General features: G+C 38.3%; 5 protein-coding genes across 9 annotated transcripts; 3 read left to right on the forward strand and 2 right to left on the reverse strand.

Moving 5' to 3' along the window:
* Positions 1 to 321: 321 nt before the first annotated feature.
* On the reverse strand, positions 322 to 3425 carry LOC137137598 (ribonuclease Y-like). The gene is made up of 4 exons (XM_067524062.1): positions 3324 to 3425; positions 2913 to 2952; positions 1802 to 1957; positions 322 to 1667 (listed from the first exon to the last, which is right to left on the reverse strand). The coding sequence occupies exons 2-4, from the start codon at positions 2941 to 2943 to the stop codon at positions 1285 to 1287; spliced, it is 570 nt and encodes a 189-aa protein (XP_067380163.1). The 5' UTR covers positions 2944 to 2952; positions 3324 to 3425; the 3' UTR covers positions 322 to 1284.
* A 612-nt stretch (positions 3426 to 4037) lies between these two features.
* Positions 4038 to 9454, forward strand: LOC137137593 (low affinity immunoglobulin gamma Fc region receptor III-A-like). Its single transcript, XM_067524055.1, has 7 exons — positions 4038 to 4152; positions 4240 to 4302; positions 4458 to 4721; positions 5511 to 5894; positions 6840 to 6902; positions 7178 to 7254; positions 7415 to 9454. Exons 1-6 carry the CDS (start codon positions 4122 to 4124, stop codon positions 7252 to 7254), a joined length of 882 nt encoding a protein of 293 aa, XP_067380156.1. The 5' UTR covers positions 4038 to 4121; the 3' UTR covers positions 7415 to 9454.
* A 638-nt stretch (positions 9455 to 10092) lies between these two features.
* On the forward strand, positions 10093 to 13413 carry LOC137137596 (low affinity immunoglobulin gamma Fc region receptor II-a-like). 4 transcript variants are annotated; one of them, XR_010915758.1, is made up of 6 exons: positions 10093 to 10206; positions 10294 to 10356; positions 10512 to 10775; positions 11195 to 11575; positions 11765 to 12584; positions 13029 to 13092. XR_010915758.1 is itself a non-coding variant. In XM_067524058.1 (6 exons), exons 1-6 carry the CDS (start codon positions 10176 to 10178, stop codon positions 13064 to 13066), a joined length of 840 nt encoding a protein of 279 aa, XP_067380159.1. In that variant the 5' UTR covers positions 10093 to 10175; the 3' UTR covers positions 13067 to 13408. The 4 variants fall into 4 exon arrangements, 3 of the variants coding, with proteins under 3 accessions (XP_067380159.1, XP_067380160.1, XP_067380158.1); XM_067524058.1 differs by having other exon boundaries at positions 12522 to 12584; positions 13029 to 13408; XM_067524059.1 differs by having other exon boundaries at positions 11765 to 13413.
* A 4740-nt stretch (positions 13414 to 18153) lies between these two features.
* On the reverse strand, positions 18154 to 20886 carry LOC137137600 (low affinity immunoglobulin gamma Fc region receptor II-like). Its single transcript, XM_067524063.1, has 6 exons — positions 20811 to 20886; positions 20641 to 20682; positions 19896 to 20156; positions 19037 to 19285; positions 18792 to 18941; positions 18154 to 18626 (listed from the first exon to the last, which is right to left on the reverse strand). The coding sequence occupies exons 1-6, from the start codon at positions 20839 to 20841 to the stop codon at positions 18568 to 18570; spliced, it is 792 nt and encodes a 263-aa protein (XP_067380164.1). The 5' UTR covers positions 20842 to 20886; the 3' UTR covers positions 18154 to 18567.
* Positions 20887 to 22232: 1346 nt separating this feature from the next.
* LOC137138002 (low affinity immunoglobulin gamma Fc region receptor II-like) lies at positions 22233 to 26185 on the forward strand. Of its 2 annotated transcripts, none has more exons than XM_067524895.1 (4): positions 22233 to 22345; positions 23717 to 23980; positions 24141 to 24389; positions 24468 to 26185. In XM_067524895.1, exons 1-4 carry the CDS (start codon positions 22270 to 22272, stop codon positions 24554 to 24556), a joined length of 678 nt encoding a protein of 225 aa, XP_067380996.1. In that variant the 5' UTR covers positions 22233 to 22269; the 3' UTR covers positions 24557 to 26185. The 2 variants fall into 2 exon arrangements, with proteins under 2 accessions (XP_067380996.1, XP_067380995.1); XM_067524894.1 differs by having other exon boundaries at positions 24493 to 26181.
* Positions 26186 to 27561: the final 1376 nt, after the last annotated feature.

Consider the following 27561-nt stretch of genomic DNA (forward strand, 5'->3'; position numbering starts at 1 on the left):
ACTGCAGTAAAACTTTATCTTTAACTTTAATCTGCGGACCTTCTACAGATGATTTACTGAAATGCCTGCTCTAAAAGTTGCTTTAAGTACAAAATGCAAGTACTTTATCACTTTTAACTTTATGCAGATGATATCATGAATGTAAATTCATGTATCTAGTCCAGTTCTGATCCGTGTTTCTCAAATATAAGGTTTCTGCAGAAATCTAAAGGTTGAGGAGAGAGCGAAAGCAAAGACTGCAACTTTATTTCCTCCACTCTGAAACCGACATATCGCTTAGTAGCAATAAAATGATGAAATGAGGCAACACACCAGTGAAACTAACTTTTTAAAAATATTTATTATGGCATATGAAAGTTTCTAGTAAAATAAATGTCAAAGATCACTGGTGCCCTGAGAATTAAGAGTTTGCTGTCGTTGCTCCTTGAATCACTTTACATGTTGTGGTGTCTACTAGTGTTTAGTTTCTTCTTCTTGTTGTTAATTGGTAGATAAATTTGAATTACTTTAAATTTCCCCTTAAACATTTTGTCACCTTTTATGTATTATATATTTATATTTTGTGATTAAAAATAATAATGATATTTATATATAATTATTATAAAAACTTACATGTTTGTACACATTTAGCCCTGACTGAATGTCATATATTCTCTTTATATAATCAGCTTAAACTCTTTCACCTGAAAAAATCCATTGTATGCATAATCACACTCAAAACCATTTCCTGATAAACTGTTTCCTCATGTTTTCTAAAAATGTAATTTTAGGAAAATCATAAGTGATTTTCACCTGTCTTCCTTTTACTCTATTTTGGGGAATAGAAGTAAACAAAATTATTATAGTTTTATCTGCTTTTGCTGTTAAAATATCTCTGCTGCTAGTTGAAAAATGCCTCCAGATGACATCACGCTACAGGAAGCCAGTGGAGAAGTCTGAAGAGCGGCGTGATGTGTCCACGTTCCTGATCATTTTGCACCAGCTTGAGCGGTTTGATTGTGCATTCTGTTAGACATGCTGCTCACAGCTCGTCTGTATGACATCAGTTAAATTCCGGATGATTGAAAAATTATCCTGGGTGATGTCATTTGGAGGAGTTTTTGAGTGGGCAGAAAGATATTTTAATACAGTCAGAAGTTTAGACACATGTACTTCACAGACTAGAATCATAAAAAGTAAGTCAGAAATTGGTGAAATTGTACTTTAAATCAAATACTGGTATATTGTGAACTTTATTGAGGAATTGCTTACACTGATCAGATCTTTCCTCTTATGTGTGTTTGATTATTGAGAACTGGGTCTCTTACTATGCCAAATCTCTATTGGCTCCACCAGTCTCTCATTGTCCAGCAGGTGTTTCTCAAGATCTTTCTTTCTCTGGTCCAGCACCCATTGCTCATTTAACAGCTTTTCCTTCTGTTTCAGTAATTCTTCAGGTTTATCAAATGTCATCTCTCTCGCCGTTATCTCCTTCTCCACCGACTGAAGTTTCTGCCTGTTCTCCTCCCTCTGTCCCTCTAACGTAATCAGTTGTGGTTTGATTTGATCTCTCTCATCCTCCAGTTTGCCCTTCAGATCGGTCAGTAGTTTAACCAATTCCTGGTTCTTATTTTCTTCATTTCTGGCGATTCCTCCATAGTTGCCATTTCGTCCATTGTTGCGATTTCCTTCATTGTTGGCACATTTTGGAAGAGAAATGTTAAAAAGTAAAACAGCGAAAATGTCTTTAATTCATTTTTGTCTTCTTAGGGTTATGTAATAAAATATTAATCACTATAAATCTCAACAAGTTGTGACTTACGTCTATATTTATAGAAGACAGCAACAGCTATTAAAAGACCCACAGTCAAGCCAGCAAAGCCACAAATCAAGCCCATGGAAGTGCAGGACGCAGAAAAAATACTGGACTGGGTAGAACCTAAAACTTCTCCCCCTGAATCAGCAGCATCTACATCCCCTGAGAGAGAGAGAGAGAGAGAAGAAGAAGAAATGTGAAAGTTGAAATAATATTCAGACATTTATGGGGTAGAGGACATCATCTGCCTGTGGTCAGTTTGCTGACAATTATTATATTTCTATAATCCTGTTGTAATCCTGTTAACTTTAAACTAATCTGTTGCTTTGTACAACATGTATTTCTTGTCTGGGCCAGAGGAGGACTGTTGGGGGAATGGCATAAAGAAATTCAACAAGACAAAGAGAGCATCATGATGATCTGTGAGTCCTAAAAAAATGCTCCGATTCCAGTAGAAGTACCACCTTTTGATTGAAGTTGAAGTTCAAATGTTCATCCTCTACTATTTACAAAAGTACAAATACTGGAAGGAAACAATACATTTTTAATGGCACTGAACGGGATGTTGTTGAGAACATAAATGTATATTAGTAAATGTATATAGGTTATTAAAACCTAGAGTCCAAAGTAGTTGGGCAATAATTTATAAACAATTTATGCATTTTTCACATAAAAATACAACATAATTTATCAATGTAAATTGTAAAATAGATATAGTTAATTAAACTTTCAATATTTTCCTAAAGTAAAGAGAACTCGCCTTATATAAATATATATCTCAGTAAAGTACAAGTACTGCAAAATGTGTATTTGAACTTCCATAAATTACAATTGTATTTGTACTTAAATATAGAATGTGTGTAAATGTTCTGGTCTATAGTGTAAACGGGAAATAAAATTACAAACATTTTCTTACCAGACTGTGTAATAAACAATTTGTGTGATACAGGATACAGAACAGACACAAACTGACGTACACACACTGCACACACAGGTGCGTTGAAGCAGGAGGAGACTTCTGTAAGTAACTGAGCCGATGTTTGCTAAGATTTGGAGCTGTATAAATGAAAGAAACTGAACCGAATAAATGCAGCCACAGTGAATAAAAAGCACTCACTTTTCACGAAGGAATGTTCCTGGACATACATGTTGAAGGTCTGAAAAAAAAAGCCAAGTGCAGCATGTTAATGTCCTATATATTTCATATAGAGAAGCACTATGGGGCAAAAGCAAAATGAAATAACCTGCAGTTAAAGTTATTGCACTGTGGTGGAGAGTTAAGTCACAAATAACACCTCAAAATCAAAGTAATAATATGTTAAAAGTGTAAAAAGGGAAATGATTACAGGAAGTTCAATACATTTTATTAGGGAAACTAATCGTGTGAACTACTTTTAATAATTCTGAAAGTTTCAAACTGTAATTAAGGGACTTACTTACTACTTGTTAATTCACCAAACACTGAAGAAAAACATACATTAAGGAAACTTGAAAATGCGACAGTTAAAGAACATAACTCATAACTCACCTGTAACGTGCCTCGGAGAGTGTGCTCACTACAGCCTTCAAGCTGCAGGGTCAAAGTTTTCTAACAAAATCACGTGTAATTTCACTTTGGTCACGAGTTAAACATTTATACCAGCAGCTGTAAACAATGCTGTATCAGCGTCCACTGTGTCCACGATAAGAAACAGGCAGTGTTGAGGTTACACTGACAGCAGGTGGCGTTCATGTGGTGGCTGATCTGTGTGTATCTTTGTCATCTCAAGCAACCAGGAAGTGTCAGACTGACTGCAGAGGGCAGAGAAGGGCCTTCAGATCTGCCTTCAGATATTCAGAGTCATCCCTCCACACTGCTGATTCCTGCAGGAATCATTTCTGGTCAGATTTCTACAGAGCATGGTCACATTTAAAAACTGGAAGTCAAAGCTGGCAAAGATAGTCACATACAGACCAATGACCTAGTTCCTTCACCACCGGAACCATCATTTCTGTTAGCACACACACATTAACACACACACACACCAGGTTTGTAACTTTATAGAGCAAAGTCATGCAACAAAAGAGGTTTTTGTGTTATTCACTTTTTGGCATTTTTAATTATTTCTCCTTCATGTGGGAATGTGTTTTAGTTGGACTCAGTTCTGAGGAAACCATTGATTTGTTGCAAAGACTCAAACTCATTACCACATGGTTTCTACATGTATGCAACTGTATTGATGTCATTTTTAGATCTGCACTTTCAAGAACAGAAACAAATCAGACAGAAAGAGGCGGTGCTAACCTACATTGAGTCTCAGCACAGTGTAGCAGTCAGCAGAACATCATGGAGGTTCCAGCTCTCTGCAACAGACTTTGTGAGTACAGTGAATCTGCCCTTTAATCCTGTAGTTGGTCAGAGTCACATTGTGCCAGATGTACAGCTGTTTGCTTTGTCTCCTCAGTGATGGGTGTTTCCGTCCTGCTGGTTTCACAAGTCCACCACATTTACTTTGCTCAGAAAACCGGTAAGATTTAACCGTTGAACAAAAGTGAGAAATGCTTAATTGTTGTGTGACAATCACTACACAAAGTGTATCTGCATTTATGCTGCAACAAACCACTAGGAAAATGCAATTAAAGAAATTATTATGGTTGACTTACTTTGTTTCTGTTTTCTCAGATACAGCTTTTCCTCGTGTTGTTCCAGACAGACTTCAGTTCTATGAATATGACAATTTCTCTATACTGTGTGTGGAGACTGACGCCTTTGCTAAATGGACAGTGAGGAGAAAGCTCATTGAAATGAATACAACAAATTCTGTTAACTGGAGCACATCAGAACCATGGGTCTCCGTTGAAATTGCCTTTAAAAAGGACAGTGGAGAATACTGGTGTGAAAATGAAGAAGGAGACAGAAGTAATTCTCTCAACATTACTGTCACGGGTAGGTGACTTTCTAATTTATTTGAAATTTTCTGACACAGAGATGGAATAAGTAGAATAAGAATATGTGGATTTTGTTCTTAACTACAGTAACTTTTTGTACAAAGCCGACGTAAAACAAAAAGGGGAAGAAGCAGACAGAGCTGCTGGCAGTTACACATCACAAACATTAAGATTGCACACAGGAGTTCATTGTCCTTATTTTCCATTTCCCAGTGTTTAATAAGAATTCAATAATTTTGCCTTACATTGATTTCTTTTATTCTTAATCCGCATTTTTGGGCTTAAAGCTCCAGCATCTTGTAAAATAGAGGGTTAATGTTACACTATATTGGCAAAAGTATTCGCTCACCCATCCAAACAAATGAATTCAGGTGCACAAAGCAAGGTCCATAAACCCATGGATGACTGAGTTTGGTGTGGAAGAACCTGACTGGCCTGCACAGAGTCCTGAGCTCAACCCGATAGAACATCTTTGGGATGAATTAGAGCGAAGACTGCAAGCACTGTGTATGATGTATTTCATAAATACACTCCTAAACCTCATGGAAAGCCTTCCCAGAAGAGTTGAAGCTGATATAGCTGCAAAGGGTGGGCCGACGTCATATTATAGATTGAGAATGGGATGTCACTAAAGTTCATATAGGTCTAAAGGCAGGTGAACGAATACTTTTGGCCCTATAGTGTATCTTATCATGAGTGCTCACTTCATTGGTTAAGTTCACGACAAATACTCCATTTAACTAAACATATACTGAATTTGTGGTTAACAGAAAATATCCAATTGCAGCTGGGTTTGTGATCCTGGAGAGTCCTACTCGTCCTGTTATAGAGGGATATGAGGTCATTCTTCACTGCAGAAACAAGAAAACGCAGTCACAGCACATTGCTGATTTCTACAAAGATGGTTCTTTTCTCGGGACGCAGTACAACAACAGCCTGATGATCCCAAATGTTTCCAAGTCTGATGAAGGACGCTATAAGTGCAGCATCTCTGGGGCTGGAGAGTCACCGGAGAGCTGGCTGACTGTGGTAAAAGGAAGTGAAGATGATCCACCCGACATTCACTCCCCTGATCGCTTCCCTCTGCTGCTGATCTTGGTCATTACTTTTGTTGTCCCTCTACTGCTGCTGCTACTGGTGCTGGCACTGTACCTCTGTACAAAACATAGAGGTATAGTAACTCTGAGTTCTAGAATTCATCTCTACATTGTGCTTATTGGATTTACAAAATGGGCCAACAAGCGTTAAAGGACACCTTCACTGATATCAGACTTGCTTCTTTTTGCTCTAGTTTGACTAGTACATGTCAATGAAAGCCATTAAAGTTTCCTCTGACATTAAACTCTCTCTCTATTTCTAGCTGAAAAACACCTCCAGATGACATCACTTAGAGGAACCTTTAGTTCAGATTATGTCGTTTTGTTGGTCAGACTATGGAGTTTGTAATCACAGTCAACCTGCTTTTTGAAATTTCCTCCAGATGACATCATCTGGACTCCTAATGATGAAAATTTCCTTCAGGTGATGTCATCTGGAGGTGTTTTGCAGCTAGTAGCAGAGAAATATTTTACTAGGTCAGAGGGAAGTTTGAAAATTTAATAAAGCACTACGTCTATAACTCACAGGGAGGATGTGATTACAAACACCGGTATCTTGGATTCACATCCACCCACCTGTAGTTAAGTTTAGACAACAAAGGTAATTTGGTTAATGTTAGAGAAACGTATTTGTCTTATGTTAATATATCATGAACCATATAAAAACCAAGGATTACATTTGAATAACATTAGCTTTGACTTGACTGCTGAGATAGCAGCTAATGTCTGTAATGTCATGCAATATCTGACATGTTACACTGAAGTTAACATGTACTGTGTGTTAGCATGTTAACATGGATGAATGCATAACCTGACAAACACTTAGCGTCAGATTGGTTTTGTTCAATTTGAGAGCTAAAATATGTGGTACATGGTTACGTGGTACAATAACACACAAACACTTAGCTGCACAGAAAATTGATATTTCTGCATTTTTTAATATGTAGACTAGGTTTTTACTCCTTTTCTTATAAGTTTACTCGGCAATGACTGTTTAACCAAATGTCTTTTGTCTTCAGAGTCAGGTGTTGAAAATGAACATATGATATACGCTACTGTCGAAAACCCAAGGAGGATAGAAGGTACTTATCAACCACAGGCTGAAACAAAGACTGTTTGGATTCTTTAGCCATCATCAGGTTCAATAGGTGGATTTATTTTTTTTTTTTAAAAGACAGCAGTTTAAAATGCTCTGAAGCTGTATGACAAAATGGTTTCTTTAAATGCCCCAATGGATTGATTCATAACCTAAATAGCATGAGATGATGATAAAAAAAACATATAAATAATGTCATGCAAAGATAAAATCTGAATATTGTGTGGTCTATTGAGTTAAATGTATTTATTTCTCAAACAGAGCCAAATGTGTCCAGAGCAGCCACTGGTTCACCTTTATCAGACGAGAGTGTCATCTATTCACTGGTCACTTTTTAGGTAAGACTCCACCAGATACATATTATACACAAATTATTTTGCAGTTGTACTGAGTGATGTTTCTATTATTAGTGAATTGTCTTTTTTAGGTGAGCTCCCTTTATTTTTATTAAAATTATTTTTCCCAGTGGTACCAGAGTTTATCCTGTGTGTTTTACAGGGCTGAAGGCAGTGATTGGAGGTTGTGTGGCGTCCTGATCAAATTCCCCTTCAAAGCCCATTAAATACCATCTACAAACAGTTATAACTTTTATAGCTATATTAATGTATGACATATATATATTATTAAAAAATAAGACAACAATATGCATATTAAATATTAAAGCTTATATGCTGACATTGTTACCCTATTGTTTAAAAATACACAAATGATCGGTGATGTATATCAGTGTAAATTTATACAAAGAATGTGGGTTTTTTTTTAAATGTCTTTCAATTATCAAAAAATGTAAAATGTAAAAAATGTAATTCTTTCATGGATTATGTTCAGTGACAATGCTTTGCCAAGTCCTAATAGATAAATAAGTAATTAACAACTAATAATTCATTTATGGATTGAATGATGAGCAGTCAGCAAATTTCCAGAGAATAAAGAAGTGAGAAATTAGTGTGAGAGCAAAAAATGTTTCAGTTCTTTAAAAGGTTAGAGGTTAAAGTCGGGTTTTAGTGTCAGTTCCTCACTGTAATGTTTTTTTCTAAAGCTGGAGGAGATGGAGAATTGCCCTGAGGAAGTGGAGACTGTTAATTACCTTTGTCATAACGAATGTGGTCACATAACAATATTTGGGGTCAGAAACACTGTGAGGTGAGCTGATTGTTAGGGGCCAGATCCCTCTACAGTCACAGTGTCTAACCTGGAGGTAACCAGCTCTCCACAATGGGAAGAGTGAGGCACTCACCACAGTGTCGACAGCCTGGGTAAATAAACTGGAAACAGTGGAGCTTGTTTTCGGTGAGGTTGGGTAAGGTGGCATTACACAATGGGAGTTACAGTCTTTTTTAAAAAGCAGTCAGGGGACTTTGAGGTGAAAAAAAAGAGGAGAATTTATTTATAGTGCTTTTATTTTGATAAATTTAATATCAATGTAGCCCAGTGCGACTGCCACACTTTCATTCGAGCCTCAGGTGACCTTTGAGGTGCATTTTTATCACAGAGCAAGAGCTGGAAACTGTGACCCTCATTTCTTACAAAATAGTTGTGTTTCCAGGGGAAAGCGGGAAAAGTTTTAGACTCAGTGAGATGCATAAATGTTTCTCAAGTTTCTATTAAGGTCAGCTGAAAAAAATGCCTAAACTATTGCTTTAATCCTTCAGTCTGTGCCATTACACCACAGCAGATGCACAGGAAGATGATGTATAATACAAGGTTTCATGGCAAACAATAGAAAGAGTGAAAAATAAAGGAACCATACCATTTCTGATTACCGTAATCAAGTGCAAATAGGAAACACTCATAAAACACATGGGTGGAAATGTAATTGTCACATGACTTGAATTGATGGAACAGTGTACATGTACTAGTCAAACTGAAGTAGTAAGGCTGTTTATAACATTTGTACAGAGAAGAGTGTTTCACCAGCATCAGTGTCTATTTAAATAGTGAGCCGTTTATCAGTTTGCAACAGTTAAACCACTTTGTTCCATCAGCGGCATTCACACGTCTGTCAGAGCTGCTGCAGGCTTTAAAAAAACTCGCTGTGGTCGACCACTAGCACGATGCTGTTACAGCACCTTGACCCAAAGCAGAAATGCTAAGTTATAAAAGCGATACCATGCATGTGTTCTTTAATAGGTGAGGCCACGACCCCCTGACCTCTGCTACACAAACAGTCGTAGGAGGCTTTTCACTGCATTCACTTCCAGTTTAATCCCACACACAGTTTGGCTCAGGTTCAACTCAGGTTCACTGTAACAATGTGTTTTGCTTACAGTTCACTTTTGTCTTTAGTGCATCGTGTTTTCACACCTCAAAGAACATCTTAACTTTGTGTTCCCATTGAATATTTCCCTGCTTCTAGCTGAAAAAAATGCCTTGGAGGAATGTTCAGTTCAGATTATGTCGTCTTGTTTCTCACACTCTAGAGTTTCTAATCGTGGTCAACCTGCTTTTCCAGAGATCCCCCAGATGACATCATCTGAACTCCTTATGATGAAAAACTCCTAATGATGAAAAACTTATAACCTTTGGGTGATGTCATCTGGAGTTTTTCATCTAGGAGCAAAAAACATTTTAATAAAGGCAAGTCAGAGGGAAGTTTAAAAGCATTAATGTACAGTTACACCCTAAACTAAAGGCACAGATAGCAAGTTGAAAATTGGTGAAGTCGCCCTTTAAGTTGCTTATTACATTGGGATCAGCTTTAAAAATATTTCTATTCTACAAATCACGCTTGCAAGTGAGTCATGCAAAGGTCCAGGCATTGATCTGTATGTGCAGATGGCACCGTACAGTATTTGGGAGTAGATTAGATAACTGTGCATCTTTACTGTGACACACGGACTGTGCACAGCAATCAAGGCTCTTTTCAGCTCAGAAGTCAACCTCGGCGGTGACGTCAGATGTATTATCCGATCCCTGGTCCCTTTCAGCACACACCAGGTTTGTAACTTTATAGAGCAAAGTCATGCAACAAAAGAGGTTCTTGTGTTATTCACTTTTTGGCATTTTTAATTATGTCACCTTCATGTGGTAATGTCTATTAATCGGACTCAGTTCTGAGGGAACCATTGATTTGTTGCGAAAACTCAAACTTTTCAAGGAGCAAACTACAAAGCTCATTACCACATGGTTTCTACATGTATGCAACTGTATTGATGTCATTTTTAGATCTGCACTTTCAAGAACAGAAACAAATCAGACAGAAAGAGGCGGTGCTAACCTACATTGAGTCTCAGCACAGTGTAGCAGTCAGCAGAACATCATGGAGGTTCCAGCTCTCTGCAACAGACTTTGTGAGTACAGTGAATCTGCCCTTTAATCCTGTAGTTGGTCAGAGTCACATTGTGCCAGATGTACAGCTGTTTGCTTTGTCTCCTCAGTGATGGGTGTTTCCGTCCTGCTGGTCACACAAGTCCACCGCAGTTACTTTGCTCAGAAAACCGGTAAGATTTAACCGTTAAACAAAAGTGAGAAATGCTTAATTGTTGTGCGACAATCACTACACAAAGTGTATCTGCATTTATGCTGCAACAAACCACTAGGAAAATGCAATTAAAGAAATTATTATGGTTGACTTGCTTTGTTTCTGTTTTCTCAGATACAGCTTTTCCTCGTGTTGTTCCAGACAGACTTCAGTTCTATGAATATGACAATTTCTCTATACTGTGTGTGGAGACTGACGCCTTTGCTAAATGGAGAGTGAGGAGAAAGCTCATTGAAATGAATACAACAAATTCTGTTAACTGGAGCACATCAGAACCATGGGTCTCCGTTGAAATTGCCTTTAAAAAGGACAGTGGAGAATACTGGTGTGAAAATGAAGAAGGAGACAGAAGTAATTCTCTCAACATTACTGTCACGGGTAGGTGACTTTCTAATTTATTTGAAATTTTCTGACACAGAGATGGAATAAGTAGAATAAGAATATATGGATTTTGTACTTAACTACAGTAACTTTTTGTACAAAGCCGACGTAAAACAAAAAGGGGAAGAAGCAGACAGAGCTGCTGGCAGTTACACATCACAAACAATAAGATTGCACACAGGAGTTGATCGTCCTTATTTTCCATTTCCCAGTGTTTAATAAGAATTCAATAATTTTGCCTTACATCGTCTCTTTTATTCTTAATCCGCATTTTTGGGCTTAAAGCTCCAGCATCTTGTAAAATAGGGGGTTAATGTTACAATGAGCGCTCACTTCATAGGTTAAGTTCACAACAAATACTCCATTTAACTAAACATATACTGAATTTGTGGTTAACAGAAAATATCCAATTGCAGCTGGGTTTGTGATCCTGGAGAGTCCTACTCGTCCTGTTATAGAGGGATATGAGGTCATTCTTCACTGCAGAAACAAGAAAACTGAGTCACAGCACATTGCTGATTTCTACAAAGATGGTTCCTATCTCGGGACGGAGTACAACAACACCCTGATGATCCCAAATGTTTCTGAGTCTGATGAAGGACGCTATAAGTGCAGCATCTCTGGGGCTGGAGAGTCACCGGAGAGCTGGCTGCCTGTGGTAAAAGGAAGTGAAGATGATCCACCCGACATTCACTCCCCTGATCGCTTCTCCCTGTTGCTGATCTTGGTCATTACTTTTGTTGTCCCTCTGCTGCTGCTGCTGCTGCTGGCACTGTACCTCTGTACAAAACATAGAGGTATAGTAACTCTGAATTCTAGAATTCATCTCTACATTGTGCTTATTGGATTCACAAAATGGGCCAACAAGCGTTAAAGGACACCTTCACTGATATCAGACTTGCTTCTTTTTGCTCTAGTTTGACTAGTACATGTCAATGAAAGCCATTAAAGTTTCCTCTGACATTAAACTCTCTCTCTATTTCTAGCTGAAAAACACCTCCAGATGACATCACTTGGAGGAACCTTTAGTTCAGATTATGTCGTTTTGTTGGTCAGACTATGGAGTTTGTAATCACGGTCAACCTGCTTTTCGAAATTTCCTCCAGATGACATCATCTGGACTCCTAATGATGAAAATTTCCTTCAGGTGATGTCATCTGGAGGTGTTTTGCAGCTAGTAGCAGATAAATGTTTTACTAGGTCAGAGGGAAGTTTGAAAATTTAATAAAGCACTACATCTATAACTCACAGGGAGGATGTGATTACAAACACCGGTATCTTGGATTCACATCCACCCACCTGTAGTTAAGTTTAGACAACAAAGGTAATTTGGTTAATGTTAGAGAAACGTATTTGTCTTATGTTAATATATCACGAACCATATAAAAACCAAGGAATACATTTGAATAACATTAGCTTTGAGTTGACTGCTCAGATAGCAGCTAATGTTTGTAATGTCATGCAATATCTGACATGTTACACTGAAAGTTAACATGTACTGTGTGTTAGCATGTTAACATGGATGAATGTATAACCTGACAAACACTTAGCGTCAGATTGGTTTTGTTCAATTTGAGAGCTAAAATATGTGGTACATGGTTACGTGGTACAATAACACACAAACACTTAGCTGCACAGAAAATTGATATTTCTGCATTTTTTAATATGTAGACTAGGTTTTTACTCCTTTTCTTAAAACTTTACTCGGCAATGACTGTTTAACCAAATGTCTTTTGTCTTCAGAGTCAGGTGTTGAAAATGGACATGTGATATATGCTACTGTCGAAAACCCAAGGAGGATAGAAGGTACTTATCAACCACAGGCTGAAACAAAGACTGTTTGGATTCTTTAGCCATCATCAGGTTCAATAGGTGGAATTTGTTTTTTAAAAAGACAGTTTCTATATATTTAAACAGTTTAAAATGCTCTGAAGCTGTATGACAAAATGGTTTCTTTAAATGCCCCAATGGATTGATTCATAACCTAAATAGCATGAGATGATGATAAAAAAAACATATAAATAATGTCATGCAAAGATGAAATCTGAACATTGTGTGGTCTATTGAGTTAAATGTTTTTTTCTTTTTAGGTAAGACTCCACCCGATACATATTATACACAAATTATTTTGCAGTTGTACTGAGTGATGTTTCTATTATTAGTGAATTGTCTTTTTTAGGTGAGCTCCCTTTATTTTTATTAAAATTATTTTTCCCAGTGGTACCAGAGTTTATCCTGTGTGTTTTACAGGGCTGAAGGCAGTGATTGGAGGTTGTGTGGCGTCCTGATCAAATTCCCCTTCAGAGCCCATTAAATACCATCTACAAACAGTTATATCTTTTATAGCTATATTAATGTATGACATTTATAAAAAATACTTAGTTATTAAAAAATAAGACAACAATATGCATATTAAATATTAAAGCTTATATGCTTACATTGTTACCCTATTGTTTAAAAATACACAAATGATCGGTGATGTATATCAGTGTAAATTTATATAAAGAATGTGGGTTTTTTTTAAATGTCTTTCAATTATCAAAAAATGTAAAATGTAAAAAATGTAATTCTTTCATGGTTTATGTTCAGTGACAATGCTTTGCCAAGTCCTAATAGATAAATAAGTAATAAAAAAGTCAGAAATCAGTCTGAGAGCAAAAAATGTTTCAGTTCTTTAAAAGGTTAGAGGTTAAAGTCGGGTTTTAGCGTCAGTTCCTCACTGTAATGGTTTTTTCTAAAACTGGAGAAGATGGAGAATTGCCCTGAGGAAGTGGAGACTGTTAATTACCTTTGTCATAACGTGGTCACATAACAATATTTACTGTATTTACTGGGGTCAGAAACACTGTGAGGTGAGCTGATTGTTAGGGGCCAGATCCCTCTACAGTCACCGTGTCTAACCTGGAGGTAACCAGAAGAGTGAGGCACTCACCACAGTGTCGACAGCTTAGGAAAAGAAACTGGAAACAGTGGAGCTTGTTTTCGGTGAGGTTGGGTAAGGTGGCATTACACAATGGGAGTTACAGTCTTTTTAAAAAAGCAGTCAGGGGATTTTGAGGTGAAAAAAAAAGAGGGGAATTTATTGTAAAGTGCTTTTATTTTGATAAATTTAATATCAATGTAGCCCAGTGCGACTGCCACACTTTCATTCGAGCCTCAGGTGACCTTTGAGGTGCATTTTTATCACAGAGCAAGAGCTGGAAACTGTGACCCTCATTTCTTACAAAATAGTTGTGTTTCCAGGGGAAAGCGGGAAAAGTTTTAGACTCAGTGAGATGCATAAATGTTTCTCAAGTTTCTATTAAGGTCAGCTGAAAAAAATGCCTAAACTATTGCTTTAATCCTTCAGTCTGTGCCATTACACCACAGCAGATGCACAGGAAGATGATGTATAATACAAGGTTTCATGGCAAACAATAGAAAGAGTGAAAAATAAAGGAACCATACCATTTCTGATTACCGTAATCAAGTGCAAATAGGAAACACTCATAAAACACATGGGTGGAAATGTAATTGTCACATGACTTGAATTGATGGAACAGTGTACATGTACTAGTCAAACTGAAGTAGTAAGGCTGTTTATAACATTTGTACAGAGAAGAGTGTTTCACCAGCATCAGTGTCTATTTAAATAGTGAGCCGTTTATCAGTTTGCAACAGTTAAACCACTTTGTTCCATCAGCGGCATTCACACGTCTGTCAGAGCTGCTGCAGGCTTTAAAAAAACTCGCTGTGGTCGACCACTAGCACGATGCTGTTACAGCACCTTGACCCAAAGCAGAAATGCTAAGTTATAAAAGCGATACCATGCATGTGTTCTTTAATAGGTGAGGCCACGACCCCCTGACCTCTGCTACACAAACAGTCGTAGGAGGCTTTTCACTACATTCACTTCCAGTTTAATCCCACATACAGTTTGGCTCAGGTTCAACTCAGGTTCACTATAACAATGTGTTTCGCTTACAGTTCACTTTTGTCTTTAGTGCATCGTGTTTTCACACTTCAAAGAACATCTTAACTTTGTGTTATGATCTTTATAACGTTAACATTTAGACCGTACGTCTCACAAACCCGCAGATATTTACACCAATTTTCAACTTGTTCTGTACGGCTTTAGTTTAGTGTGTGAATGTACATTAAAGAGTTAAAGTTCCCATTGACTTCCCTATATAAAAATATTTCCCTGCTTCTAGCTGAAAAAAATGCCTTGGAGGAACGTTCAGTTCAGATTATGTCGTCTTGTTTCTCACACAAAGAAACATTTTAATAAAGGCAAGTCAGAGGGAAGTTGAAAAGCATTAATGTACAGTTACACCCTAAACTAAAGGCATAGAGAGCAAGTTGAAAATTGGTGAAGTTGCCCTTTAGGTTGCTTAAAAATATTTCTATTCTACAAACTTGCAAGTGAGTCATGCAAAGGTCCATGCATTGGTCTTTATGGGCAGATGGCACCGTACAGTATTTGGGAGTAGATTAGATAACTGTGCATCTTTACTGTGACACACGGACTGTGCACAGCAATCACGGCTCTTTTCAGCTCAGAAGTCAACCTCGGCGGTGACGTCAGATGTATTATCCGATCCCTGGTCCCTTTCAGCATCCTGCATGTGATACCATTTTACTGCTGTCTGAATTAATGTCAGCCTGTGAGTGTGAGGTGGTATTTGAAATTAAGGCTTGTATAAAGGCATAACTTTAGTTTTCCCTTTAAACTTAAATTTGCTGCACTGTGGATGTAGCAAAGGACTATTGATGTCCTCCACAGGTCTCTAAATGTGGAACTATGGTATATAGGACCATTTTCCAGATTAACACTTGTTGCGTCCAGTCAGAAATTTGAAGCCTTACTAATGGTCTGATAATAGTTTATTTTCTTTATCCTTTTCTTCAAACCTACATACGAGCTATACAAAGTAAACACAGACAAAACAATAAATCCAAACCATATTACACCGTTAATACGTCGTATAGCAGATTTACGTTAAGCTAACATAAAGACAATTTATCAACTTAATCAACACAAAATTCAAATGTCTTTCAAATTTATATAAATCATAAAACCAACCTTGTTACCACTTTCAACTGGAGCTAAACACAAAAAGACACTGTCCGTAACCGTCTCCTTAATGTCTTTAGTCTCGTTTTATTTCTCCGTCTGTTACCTTTTACCGTCTTCTACCGTTAAGCTTCGTTCTTTTTTATGCGTTAGCTATCCTTTCAAAATAAAACACATCCGTCTTACAGGAAGTTATAAAAATAAAAGCCACAAAACAAATCAAAGGTTTGAACTAGGCACATTAGCAGGAGAAAAACATTGTAAGGACGTTACAACACTAAAAGAGCTTAATCTCTTCCAACATTATTAAAAACTTAAGTTCATTGCTCCAGTTTTTTTTTTTTTTTTTTTGCATGTATTACTGCAGACAATTAAAAGCATAACGCAGCCAACAGGCCAAACTTAGAGGAGGGGGAAGGATTTAGGTCTAAAACAAATGTCTAACATCCATGAGTGTTTTTACTGCGGCTTACTTGCAGAAACTGTCAGCCCAGACGCAAGCAGCGCGAACACGCCTGCAACATGACAGGAAGGCTTTATTGGTATCATCATAGTCTTAAAAATACATTGGTTAAGTCAAGGTCTTCATATATCACTCGCGTCCGTTTCAAACTCAATGACAGTAATAGTTTGGTACCACACACGCTTTGTTTTAACAGTTTTCAGAATCACATTTCATAAAGGTTTCATATCAGGAAGCAAAACATGAGCCCCACAGCTGCAGCTATGTTACTTTCTGCATGGAAAATACAGTTTGAAGCCTCTGATCTACTTCACTGCAGTTTAGATCTACTTTGTGTGTTTAAGTCACAAAACCACTTTCTGCGTGAGACAGATGCCGAACGAGTAACTCAAAGGGCTCATTGAATATTTGTCTTTTCTGTCATTTGAGTTCAGTTTCATGGAAGGCTGTTCTAGTTATACCTCACATAGCAATTATTTTATAATTGTCATGACCGGGACTTTGTTTCGCCTTTTGCTTGCTTCACTTCCTGTTCTGGGGGTTTATTTTGTACCTGTTTTCCCCACTTCATGTTCCTGGTTCACTCTTCCTTCTTCACCTGTTTGAACCCAGCTCTCCCCTCAGTTCCCGGGCAGATCCTCGTCTTTTCTCCCACATGTTCACTCTCTTCTGTTGCGTTTTTTTTGTTTGTTTGTTTGTTTGTTTGTCGGGAACTCTCAGCTTTATATTCTTTATTTATTGTACTCTTCTTGTTTTGATTAATCTGTTTCAGATTTCTTAGTCATGTTTAGGTTTTTAGTTTCTCTTATTCCGAACCATTAATTTCCTTAGATGATCCTATCAATGCTTTGACTCTTTAGTTTTCTGTGTTACTCAGTTAGCCTTTCTCTTTCTCATTCATAGGATTTTTCTCGGCTAGTTATGATAACTAATTTTGTCCCGTGGTGGTTTTCTTAGTTCACATTTGTATCCATAAAATTGCTTTAGTTTATTATCCTCCACTTTGTGGATTTTCTGTTCATGCATTTCTGTGGTGCCCTGCAATAAAGCCAGGAGGAGTGTAGTAAATAAGAGCTAGTAAATAAATCTTCTCAAAAACTTAACATGCTTGCACAGTTACTATTTTTATACAATTGAATTAACGTGCTGCTGATCAGATACAGTTTACATGTACTTTGTCACTAATGTAAATTATTTTGTACGAGTGCTGGCACTAATTTACGTATTGCAATGTTTAAAGGTGTGGACACAACAAATGTAGAAGTTTTGTGTTTGACTCACCAAAGAGCAGAAAGACAAAGGAAGCCTTCATTCTGTCAGGATGAAGAGTATCTGGTCCTTCATGGGACATTGATCATATCATATAAGTTCATATAAGTATATTTTCTGTGTCAAACCACAAGTTCTGCATTCTTAAAATGGGCTAAATATAACACTTTTTATTTCCACTTGCTGATTACAGGATGAGCACATTTCCTGGCTGGATCTGCAGATTGACGTATTACTTTCCACAGGCTAATGAATTATGCTACAGTTTGAGTATAACCACAGTGCATCTCATGTGATGGTGTTGCTCAACAACCCTTCTAACACAACGGGCTGCAGATGTGAAACCAGTTACAAAAAGCGGATATTAGCACCTCATGCTTAAGAGTTATGCAGTATAAATAGTATGCATCTTTAGCTGAGTGCACACTACGTTGAATTAATACTATTTGGCTCACAGAGCTGTTTGATCTAAAAATAGTTTTTGGATCATTGAATGAAGTTACTTTTACTCAGTGGCTTGTGCCGAGGACATTGTAACCCCCCACCCCGGGATACAGAGTAAAATAGAGCTTGAAAGCAAAAATTTTGAAAATAAAGGTTTTTTTGTCGGTTTTTAATGTCAAAAAGTACATTCCACATCTGTCTGTGTGTCTACATCTGTTGGGGCAGTTTCTCCTTAAAACTTTTTAAATAAGAATTTACCTATAAATCAAAGCCCCCATGAACAGGGTCATCTGTAAGGAGTCCCAGGCAGGTGAGATGCGAATGGATGTATGACTGTAGATTTGGGTCAGTGGGCAGCTACAGTGAGCTGATCTGATGTACCGAAGGTCAAGATTGTCTGAATCAATGCATTTGCACAGAAGGTACAAAAAAGGTAAATGAGGAATAACTGAAAGCTGACTAACATCACAAATCACTAGGATCACGCCAGTGTATGACAAAACATGGAAAACATTACGTTTTTTTCAGATACGCCATATCGTAAATGTGTCCACTGATCACATGATTTCTTTTATCTGGACTTCAGCACAGTTTGTTGTTTCTTCAATTTGCTGAGCTGCAGAAAAAGAATCAAAAACACTGAGTATATAAAAATCTGTATCTCCTCATCATTTCACTATCAATATCATCAATCAATCATCCTGAAAACCACTTTTAAGCCTCTGGATTTGTTTGGATCACAGTTTATGTCATCATTTTTATCACCATCAACGCAACTCACATTTTCTCTTGTTTCTGTATATGAGTCCCAGTAAGATGGTGGACGCCAGGTAAGGGGTCCCCACCACTACATGGAGAATCACTCTGAAGACAGCCAGGAGGGGAAGTGCAACAGAGTGTGGACCTTCTGAAAGCGAAACCTGTGTATACCCTGTCTCAGAAATGAGAAAAAAATTGTAAGTAGGTACTGAACGATTTGAAATGTTCAAACCTCTCTATTTAATCCCATTTACTGCTTAGTCTGACCTCTGACGGTGAGCCAGCTCTCCGCTGATGCCCCAATATCGGTGACCACGCACATGTAGAGGCCTTCGCTGGACTTGGACACCACAGGGATGGTCATGTATCCCGTGATGGCTGCACCCACAGGAGATCTGCTCTTCATAAAGATGCTGGCTCGCGTTGCTGAGGAGTTACTTTGTGTTGTGCAGCGCAGAGTCACAGAGTCTCCCTCCATCACAGGAGATACCGGGCTCTCCAGGATCACACTGTGATCTTTAAAATACAAAAGAACATTTTTACTATATGTTATCCTCATGTTGTCACATGCATTGTTTTATCTCTTCATGTCAGCCTGTTTACTGCAGCTCTATCACAACTGAAATTCCTGTATGTTATTGCTGATGCAAACCCAACACGTCCTGCTGCTGCTTCTCCTGTCATGGGTTTGCCCCCACATGCACTCACCCCCGGGATTTTTACCTGCCCAGCAAGTACTCCCTTTCAACCTCCTGAGACCTCCACGCACAAGCTGGTTTGGTGTTATCTCTTACTCCTGGTGTTCCCTTGCACATTTTATACTCTTTTTGGTAACATCTGCCCTGATCGCTTACTCGCAGTCACTTTCCTTGTTTTCCTTGGACTGTCTGTTCTAGTCATTAAACAGTTTATTAAATGTTTGTATGTGTCCTTTCTGTGAGTTTCTGTTCTATGTCTTCATTTGCTCTCAGAATAAAGCCCCTTTTTTGTTGCTGTCAGTTAACCTGGGTCCTCTTTTAAACAAAACCTCTCAGCTTCACATTAAGCTGGTCCACAGACATCACGCTAACAGGCTCTGTTACAAATATGACAGTTTGATCCCTGGTTTAAAAAAATATGAACTGACCGGTGACAGTGATGTTGGCAGCTGGACTTGTCTCCCCTGATGTGGACTCACACCAGTACACTCCACTGTTCCACTGGTAAGCTTCATGGATGATACAGGACGATGACTGCAGAGAGCCCCAATCGTGGCCGCACTCTGAAACTCCTCTGACTGTTTTGGCCTTTACTGTCCAGCCAGATGTCTTTCTGTTCTGGTCACAGTTCAGAGACAAGGACTCGTACTTGAAGAACTGGGATCTGTCAGGATCAACTGTGAGAGAGGCTGCAGAAAAGGTAGTTCAAATGGTCAGAGAGAAGCAAGAAAGTACGCAAAGTGTTTTCCTTCACGGTATATAAATTTAGTATTTTGTTTAGTTTTAAAGGGTTAACAACATTTTAAAATTACACAGACCACTCTGGGAAGGCCACGCCATGCTTTTTTAATATATATGAAATATATTTGTATACATAATATTTGCATTGTGATTTAAACAGACCTGAATGTTTTAGCTTAGTTAGAAATAATGAAATAAAACATTCTCTCTATTATATCAAATGTATTCAGGGCTTTTGGTGGTTAAAGCCCCTTAAAGTTTGTCAAAGAGCTTAAAAGGTTTAAAGTGATTCACTGCTCTTGGGTTATTTGTGAAATATTACATTTTTCCAAACCTTAAAAGGCTGTTTAACGTATTGATATTAAATCTATAGGTTTAAAAGTTTCTATTTCTAAGTATTTGACAAAAGTACATAAAAAAGAAGGTTCTTACCATATACTTGTTCACTACATGTGTGGGTACAAAGGTCAAGCACTACAAGAAAGAACAATGATCAAAATATCATTAAAACAGAACTACATCTGATATGAAGGTTTGACATTGTACACACAAATAATGTGATTGAATTCAGTTTAATGCATGAAAAGTAGCATGTTATTTACAGAGTATGAGGAGGAGAGCTGTGAACTTCATCCTGGCTTGATGCTGACTGACTGACTGTCAGCTCGTAAAATGAAGCTTGATGGTGTGACAATTCTTAATTTAAACTAGCATGTGGTTGTACTGACCAAAAGGGAGAAAGTGCGAGTATGGTCTTATCCAAAGCAGCTTACAAGCGAGTTACAAGGCAAAGATGAAAGAAAAGTGCTATGATAAGAAGTGTTTGGTTGGATTTTAGGATAAGATTTTAGTTGTGAATGAGTTTTCAGCAGTTTTTCTGAATTTGTGTGTGGGAGTTTGTTCCATTTCAGCTAAGGACCTAAACAGTGTGTGTTGTGTTGAGAACGGAAGTGATTTAGAAGTGATTGATACTTTCTCTGCCACTAGATGGCAATATGTTATTATAATATTTTTAGCCATAAGTGCAGATTAGTAACACTCACTACAGTTTTACAAACAGGAAATTCAGTGTTTTTTGACCCCAACTAAATTAGAAAAATGAATGACGTAACTGACACATCTGTAAAGTTTAAAATTAACAATAAACGTATATTTTGGAGAAACAATGTAAATGAGCTACACAGGGCTCATTATAGGCTTTTCATTTTCACCAATATTGACCTAATTTAGTGTCAAATGTCAATGAAAAAAAATAAACCTGTGTTAAATCCTGTCAGGGCTTCCAAGTAACGACCAAGAAACTCAGCCTGTTTATCTTCTTTTGTCACTTTAATCTTAGAGCACAAGCCACATGGAACCCACGGAAACTTTACATGAAAAAGTCTTTAAATTACACAGTGGTACTGGAATCATGTCCTTTACCATAAGTCAAACCAGAGAGCGTGGTGAGTCACGGAGGTTTGAAGTTAACCACGACTGAAAATGTGGGTGTTAAAGGCTCACAGGTTCTTTAAAGTTGGGTGGGATCCCTGAATGAAACAAGGCAGCTGCTTAAGTTCTTAATCACAAAATAAGACACATTAAGGTATCAAATTTGGTATTTAGAGGAACGTGCTGCGGGTGATGCAGAAAAGAAGGAAAGCTGCCTAATTAATCACGGTGCAGCTAAGCAGGAGGCGGGAAACACAGAGGTGGGATGACAGAAGACCAGGAAACAAAGGGACTTTACTGTGACAGTTTTGTGCAGATCTCCCACATTCTGGCACAAGAGTCAAACTTTATCTCTGGCAAAAGTGAAAATGCCTGTCTGACACTAATTTCATTAGTCCAGTTTTAACATACCATATATAGATGATTGCACAACATGGTGGAATGTTTTACTTTTTAAAATGGCTACTGTAGAAGGTTACTGTGTGTTTTAAAGGAGGCCAAAGTTACTCACCTTTTTTTTTTTTCTTTTGGTGTTAAGTTCACACGCTGCTCTTAAAAGCACCTGGACCTGAAGTTTTTCTATTACAGCAGGAAACTGTGGCCCCTGAGTCACGCGAAGTCAGAGGTGCGATGCAGCTTCCAGCCAGTCAATCAGTCGAGCAGCAGCTGAGCAACATGGAGATCACAGCACTGTGCTCTGTCGTTGGTGAGTAACTGCACTTTGGTTATTACCGTTCAAATATAAAGGTTACGGAAAAGTAAAAACATGTTATTCTTCCGTTTTTAGTTTGTATTTCATGCTGAACCCCCATCCCACCCCCCAAAAAACGTCTGTAATTTGAAATAGTGAAAATGTTATTAAATTAAATTAAATAACTCATCAACAATTGACATTTTTTGTTTTAGATCTACCGCAGTGTGTTTTCTATCATTGTAACTTAGCATTTAGCACCATGAGTCTGGATGTTTCGTAATGTCACTTTGGGCTCTGGAAAACGCGTCTTGCCGTGATTATGTTCAATGTTTTCCATACATCTGACTCCTGAACAGACATGTTAACCAATTGCAATGAATGCTTTAGGTCTTCTGCTGTTACTATAAGTTTCCTTTTTTAAAAATCTCATTGAACATTCTGTGTTGTACCTGTTAAGTGAGCATTGCTGGACGCCCACTTCTATGAAGAGTAGCTAAAGTACCAAAGCATCTCTATTTATAGACGATATGTCTAACTGCAGCCTGAAGTCTTTGAGATCACTCTGTAACCATTTCCAGCTGTATACAAACGCAATGTTGGCTTATCTCACGGTTATTTCCGAGAACCTCATATGTGACATATTACAGTTTAATTGCAAACTGCCTTTTATCTGCATATTTAATAAAAGAATTTTCTTTTTTTCTTTTTTTTTTGTCCTTTCGGCTTATCCCGTGAGTTCAGGTTCGCCACAGTGGATCATTGTCCACATGTTGATTTGGCACAGTTTTTACACCGGACGCCCTTCGTGACACAACCCTCCTGAATTTCCACTGGGCTTGGACCGGCACTGCACAGCTGGGGAGGGGAATGGGCTGTTAGGGTTTCAGTGTCCTGCCCAGAGACACTTCGACATATAGCCAGGGCCGGGGATCAAACCACTGACCCTGTAGTCCGTGGACAACTGCCTTTACCAACTGAGCTACATTGAGGAGGGTTGCATCGGGCATCCGGCGAAAAAACTGTGCCAAATCAAGCATACAAGAATAAAAGCAATCCTTAGCTAAAGAGCAGCTAGAACAGGAAGAAATCTACCATTCTTGCACTAGAACTCTTGTATTCTAACTCTTGTGTACTATTGTACCTCGTGTGAAACCCAAAAAGTCCCATCATTGAGCCGATCAGGAGAAACTGAAGTAGAATCTCTGAGGCAGGTACAACGCGCTGTAAATTAAAACTACTGCTGGTCAAATTTATAGTGAGTTGTGGTGTTTTGCCGTAGTGCAACAAGCTAGACATCAACTTTGCTTTCCAGCTTCTCCAGATTTTCTCCACTCACAGTCTGAACATCTTCACATCTCGTCTTACCATCTGATTTTCTTGCAGCCTTTCTCAGAGTCATCCCCAATAGATCCCAGTTCTTCCAGTATGAGTCTATCACTCTGAGCTGTGAGCAGCAGGGAACGTTGTTTGACTGGAGAATAAAGAGGAACACGTCCACAAACATAAATGAGGAGTGTCCTTCATCCTGGGACAGAAGAGACAGATCTTACTGCTCCATTATTGACCTTTACCCATCAGACAGTGGAGTCTACTGGTGTGAGTCTGGAGCAGGAGGCTGCAGCAACACCATCCGCATCACTGTGAGCGGTGAGTTTAAGTCAGGGATGGACATGCAAGGATTTTGAGTAAATGTGGCTGCCATTGGCTCAGCGACACTGGTCCTTTGTTTAGGATGATAAAGTATGGTGTCACACTGTTCTTTGAGTCTGGAAATATTTTCAAGTCTTTGTATGTCTTTGTCCTTTAGCTGGTTCTGTGATCCTGGGGAGTCCTGCTCTTCCTCTGATGGCGGGAGAAACTTTGACCCTACGCTGTACGAACGAGATAACATCCTCCTTCAATCTCACCACTGATTTCTATAAAGACGGGCTTCTCATTGGAAGAAGCTACACTGGAGACTTCACCATCCCCAGTGTTTCAAAATCTGATGAAGGACCTTACATGTGTAACATCTCAGGAGCTGGACAGTCACCAGACAGCTGGCTGAGTGTCACAGGTGAGATCAGCCTTTCCATGTTCACTGGGCAAAGGACAACGCCCATGTAGACACTCTATTGTCTTTTTGTGCATTTAGGCCAACCTGTGGTATTTCTCTGTAGGAGCAGGACGTCCAGAGCCGTATATGACTGCCCTCAAACTAATTCTACTTCCTCTGGTGGTTAAAGGCTTCGTGCTGCTCTCTGTGAACTTGTTGATGCTGCTCTGCTTCTGGAGGAAGCACAAAGGTCGGCCTGACTTGATGTAAAAGCAATGACACATTTTGGTAAACATATATGTACTTTTCAATTCAGAAATAAAAACAGTCCCACAGAATCACAGACAAGTCTCAATTTAGGCAGTTTGAATGTTTTTAAATGGTTCAATCCAAATTCTGAAAGACAGATCCGCTTTTCATTTGATTTGCATGTCCAGCTATTTGCTTCAACTACAGGAAACTGTGTTAGTGTTGCTTACAGTATTAACAAGACCAGGAGTCCTCAACCTTTCTGTTAAGGTGTACAGACATGTTGTCATCCAACAGCGTCCCACATAGAAGCTTCCTAAGGCACTAAATTGTGCAGCATTGGCGTATCGTGTTGACACCACAGGTGCTCTTTGGCGTTACTATTGGAAGCTCCAGGAGCACCACTATTTGACACCCTGAATATATCTGTACCCAGTATTGATGCTGCAGGTGCACTTTGGCATCAGTATTGGACACTCCAGGAGCCTCTACTTTTGATGCCACGCTGCTAATGTCAGCAGCAATGTCAGCAATGTTCACAAGAAAATGCAAACATTATCATTTATTGCACTTTACTACTTACTTTTGTACTTGCACTTTGCTGCCTTGCACTGGTGTCTGTCCGTTATTGAAGGTTTTGGGGGTATCTGTAGTATTTAAGTACTGTATATGGACAGAAATACAATAATGTCTAACTTAAATGTTTGTATTAGCTACAATTATTTTTAGAAATGGCAAAAAGTAAAGAAAAGTCATATTTTTCATCAACATAATATTAAATGCACAGTTAGCCAATACAAAATCCTTTTTTACTACATTTTTATTACTTCTGATGCTGAAAGTACATCTCTACTAGGTGATTGTGAATTGTTATTTGTATAATTATTGTTGTTATTGTTTGCATCCATAACCTGGAGTTTCAGTGTAAGGGGATGCAAAGTTAAGAATAAAATCAAAGTTATATCATTTACTGTAGTCATTTGTCAATGGTTTGTATGATAACGAACCGATGGCCAAACACGGTGACAGGGAGTGCGGCTATATGAGAGAAGTAGCACAAAATACCTAAACAACATGGACAAAGCTGGTAAACCAAAGGATGGATGGAAGCTAAGTATGTTAAATTTAGCCTCCAAGGATGATGACATATCCTACTTTGTATGAGTAACAATATTCTTATTTTGTTTGAGAACAAAGTGTGTGAGATTGAGTTTGACACGCCTGAATTAGACAATCACAACAAGAATCTGACAGAGAGTGACTGTTGAAGGTTTAGGTGGTTCCAAATGGGCTGATCAGGGGGCAGAGGACAAAGACAAAAGAAGTCTGACACTATTGCCATATTGTCAGATGATGAAAGACTTATCAGATATGTAATGTTTTATCTCTTGATATCAGTGTTCAACAAAGCTACATGAAACAATAATAAATAATAATAATAATTCAATTAGAAAGTCAGTTTATATCAGTTTGATAAATGAAAAGTAACATGTAGCTTTGAGAGTGTGAGGAGGAGAGCTGCGAACTTCATCCTGGTTTGATGCTGACTGACTCTTAGCTCACAAAAAGAAGTGTAAAGGTGTGATAACGCTTCATTTGAAGAAGCGTGTGATCATGGTTTTAAATACAAACTGTTGTTTCCGTTCCTGCTAAAGGCCCTAATAAACCCATTCAAACCTGTCCAGTGTGCTTTATTGTGAAAAACTGACACTTCTCTGCCATTTCATGGTTTGAACTCTTCTTATACTGTACTTTCTTGTAAACAGCTGGAGCCGATATACATCGGCACATTTATGCATGAAGATGGACTGTTTCATTTAGGAGATTTTCAGTACAATGGGGCCTGAGGTTAAACTCTGCTGGACCCCCTTGTGGAATGTTAAACTATAAGATAACCTTTGCATCGTATATTGATGCAAAAGGCCTTAAATATAAAGCTTAAGTATGTTTCTAATGAAAATGATGACAATGGAAATGACAACTAAAACACACAAAGGGACAGGGAATCTCTCAGGTTCAGATATATGTCCAGATGTCATGTAAACAGGAAAGCTGGTGTGCAAATCAGGGTGGGCGAATTCAAAGTCTAAATAAGTCCCCTTTCCCCTGCAGATTTTTTAAATTCAGACAGCTCCAGTTGTGGATGAGCTGCATGTCTCCCTGTTTTTCCCTTTCACTCCCCCCTTGCTGTCATCTTGCTGCAACACAAACACACAAACAGAAAAGTGAGAAAGCAGTGTCTTCGTCACTATTAAGTTAAAATCAGTGTGCCAGGTTCCAAAAACGTGTCTGAGGAAGAGGAGAAATAAGTTCCCTCTGCTTCTGCACGTATACATGGATTTCAAGTAACCAGGTTTCATAAGTGCATGTAAACGCAGCCATTGACTTTTGTTTTTTTGCTCATCCCATTGCAGCAGGAAACTGTGACCTCTGTGTCACATGAAGACAGAGATGTGCTGCCGCCACACAACCATTAATTCAGTCAGCAGCAGCCGAGCAGCATGGAGATCACAGCCCTGTGCACCTTCATTGGTGAGTAACTGTCTAAATAAATCATAACTAGAAAGCCATTGCAAAACCATGTGAAATACTGTTGTAAACTGAAGCCCCTCCACCCTCCACACAGAATACTCAGTGTTAAACTGAACTAGTAAAATTTAAATGACCTTTAATTTTATGATTTCTTTTTTCTTAGAAATAACACTGTGCATTTGTCTGGTTTTAGTACCGCGAGCATCGACAAAATTTTGTAAAACGTAAATATGAAGCTTTTGTCCCGCTCACTTATTATTGCAATCGAAAAGGCAAACACATGGTTGTGATAGGAAGAAAGTGCAACAAAAATATGTTAAATATATAAAATGTTCAATCAGTAACTCAGTAGTGTCAGTGTGTGGATGCGTAATAATGCAGTGCAGCACAAAAACAAGACAAAGAAAAAAAA

Source organism: Channa argus, chromosome 12, assembly GCF_033026475.1.
Source record: "Channa argus isolate prfri chromosome 12, Channa argus male v1.0, whole genome shotgun sequence".
NCBI lineage: Eukaryota > Metazoa > Chordata > Actinopteri > Anabantiformes > Channidae > Channa > Channa argus.

Bases quoted from the DNA above. Each gene is read 5' to 3' on its own strand.
- LOC137137598 (XM_067524062.1), bottom strand. From the start codon at position 2,943: ATGTATGTCCAGGAACATTCCTTCGTGAAAA. The intron at 1,958-2,912 runs GTGAGTGCTTTT...TCTCTCTCTCAG, and splicing joins GGAACATTCCTTCGTGAAAA to GGGATGTAGATGCTGCTGAT. The intron at 1,668-1,801 runs GTAAGTCACAAC...CCAACAATGAAG, and splicing joins TGTCTTCTATAAATATAGAC to GAAATCGCAACAATGGACGA.
- LOC137137593 (XM_067524055.1), top strand. From the start codon at position 4,122: ATGGAGGTTCCAGCTCTCTGCAACAGACTTT. The intron at 4,722-5,510 runs GTAGGTGACTTT...ATCCAATTGCAG, and splicing joins TCTCAACATTACTGTCACGG to CTGGGTTTGTGATCCTGGAG. The intron at 6,903-7,177 runs GTACTTATCAAC...TTTCTCAAACAG, and splicing joins AAACCCAAGGAGGATAGAAG to AGCCAAATGTGTCCAGAGCA.
- LOC137137596 (XM_067524057.1), top strand. From the start codon at position 10,176: ATGGAGGTTCCAGCTCTCTGCAACAGACTTT. The intron at 10,207-10,293 runs GTGAGTACAGTG...TTGTCTCCTCAG, and splicing joins AGCTCTCTGCAACAGACTTT to TGATGGGTGTTTCCGTCCTG. The intron at 10,776-11,194 runs GTAGGTGACTTT...ATCCAATTGCAG, and splicing joins TCTCAACATTACTGTCACGG to CTGGGTTTGTGATCCTGGAG.
- LOC137137600 (XM_067524063.1), bottom strand. From the start codon at position 20,841: ATGAAGTTCACAGCTCTCCTCCTCATACTCT. The intron at 20,683-20,810 runs GTAAATAACATG...TCTTTCTTGTAG, and splicing joins AGCTCTCCTCCTCATACTCT to TGCTTGACCTTTGTACCCAC. The intron at 18,627-18,791 runs GTGAGTTGCGTT...CTTTTTCTGCAG, and splicing joins ATACAGAAACAAGAGAAAAT to CTCAGCAAATTGAAGAAACA.
- LOC137138002 (XM_067524894.1), top strand. From the start codon at position 22,270: ATGCAGCTTCCAGCCAGTCAATCAGTCGAGCAGCAGCTGAGCAACATG. The intron at 23,981-24,140 runs GTGAGTTTAAGT...TTTGTCCTTTAG, and splicing joins CATCCGCATCACTGTGAGCG to CTGGTTCTGTGATCCTGGGG. The intron at 24,390-24,492 runs GTGAGATCAGCC...ATTTCTCTGTAG, and splicing joins CAGCTGGCTGAGTGTCACAG to GAGCAGGACGTCCAGAGCCG.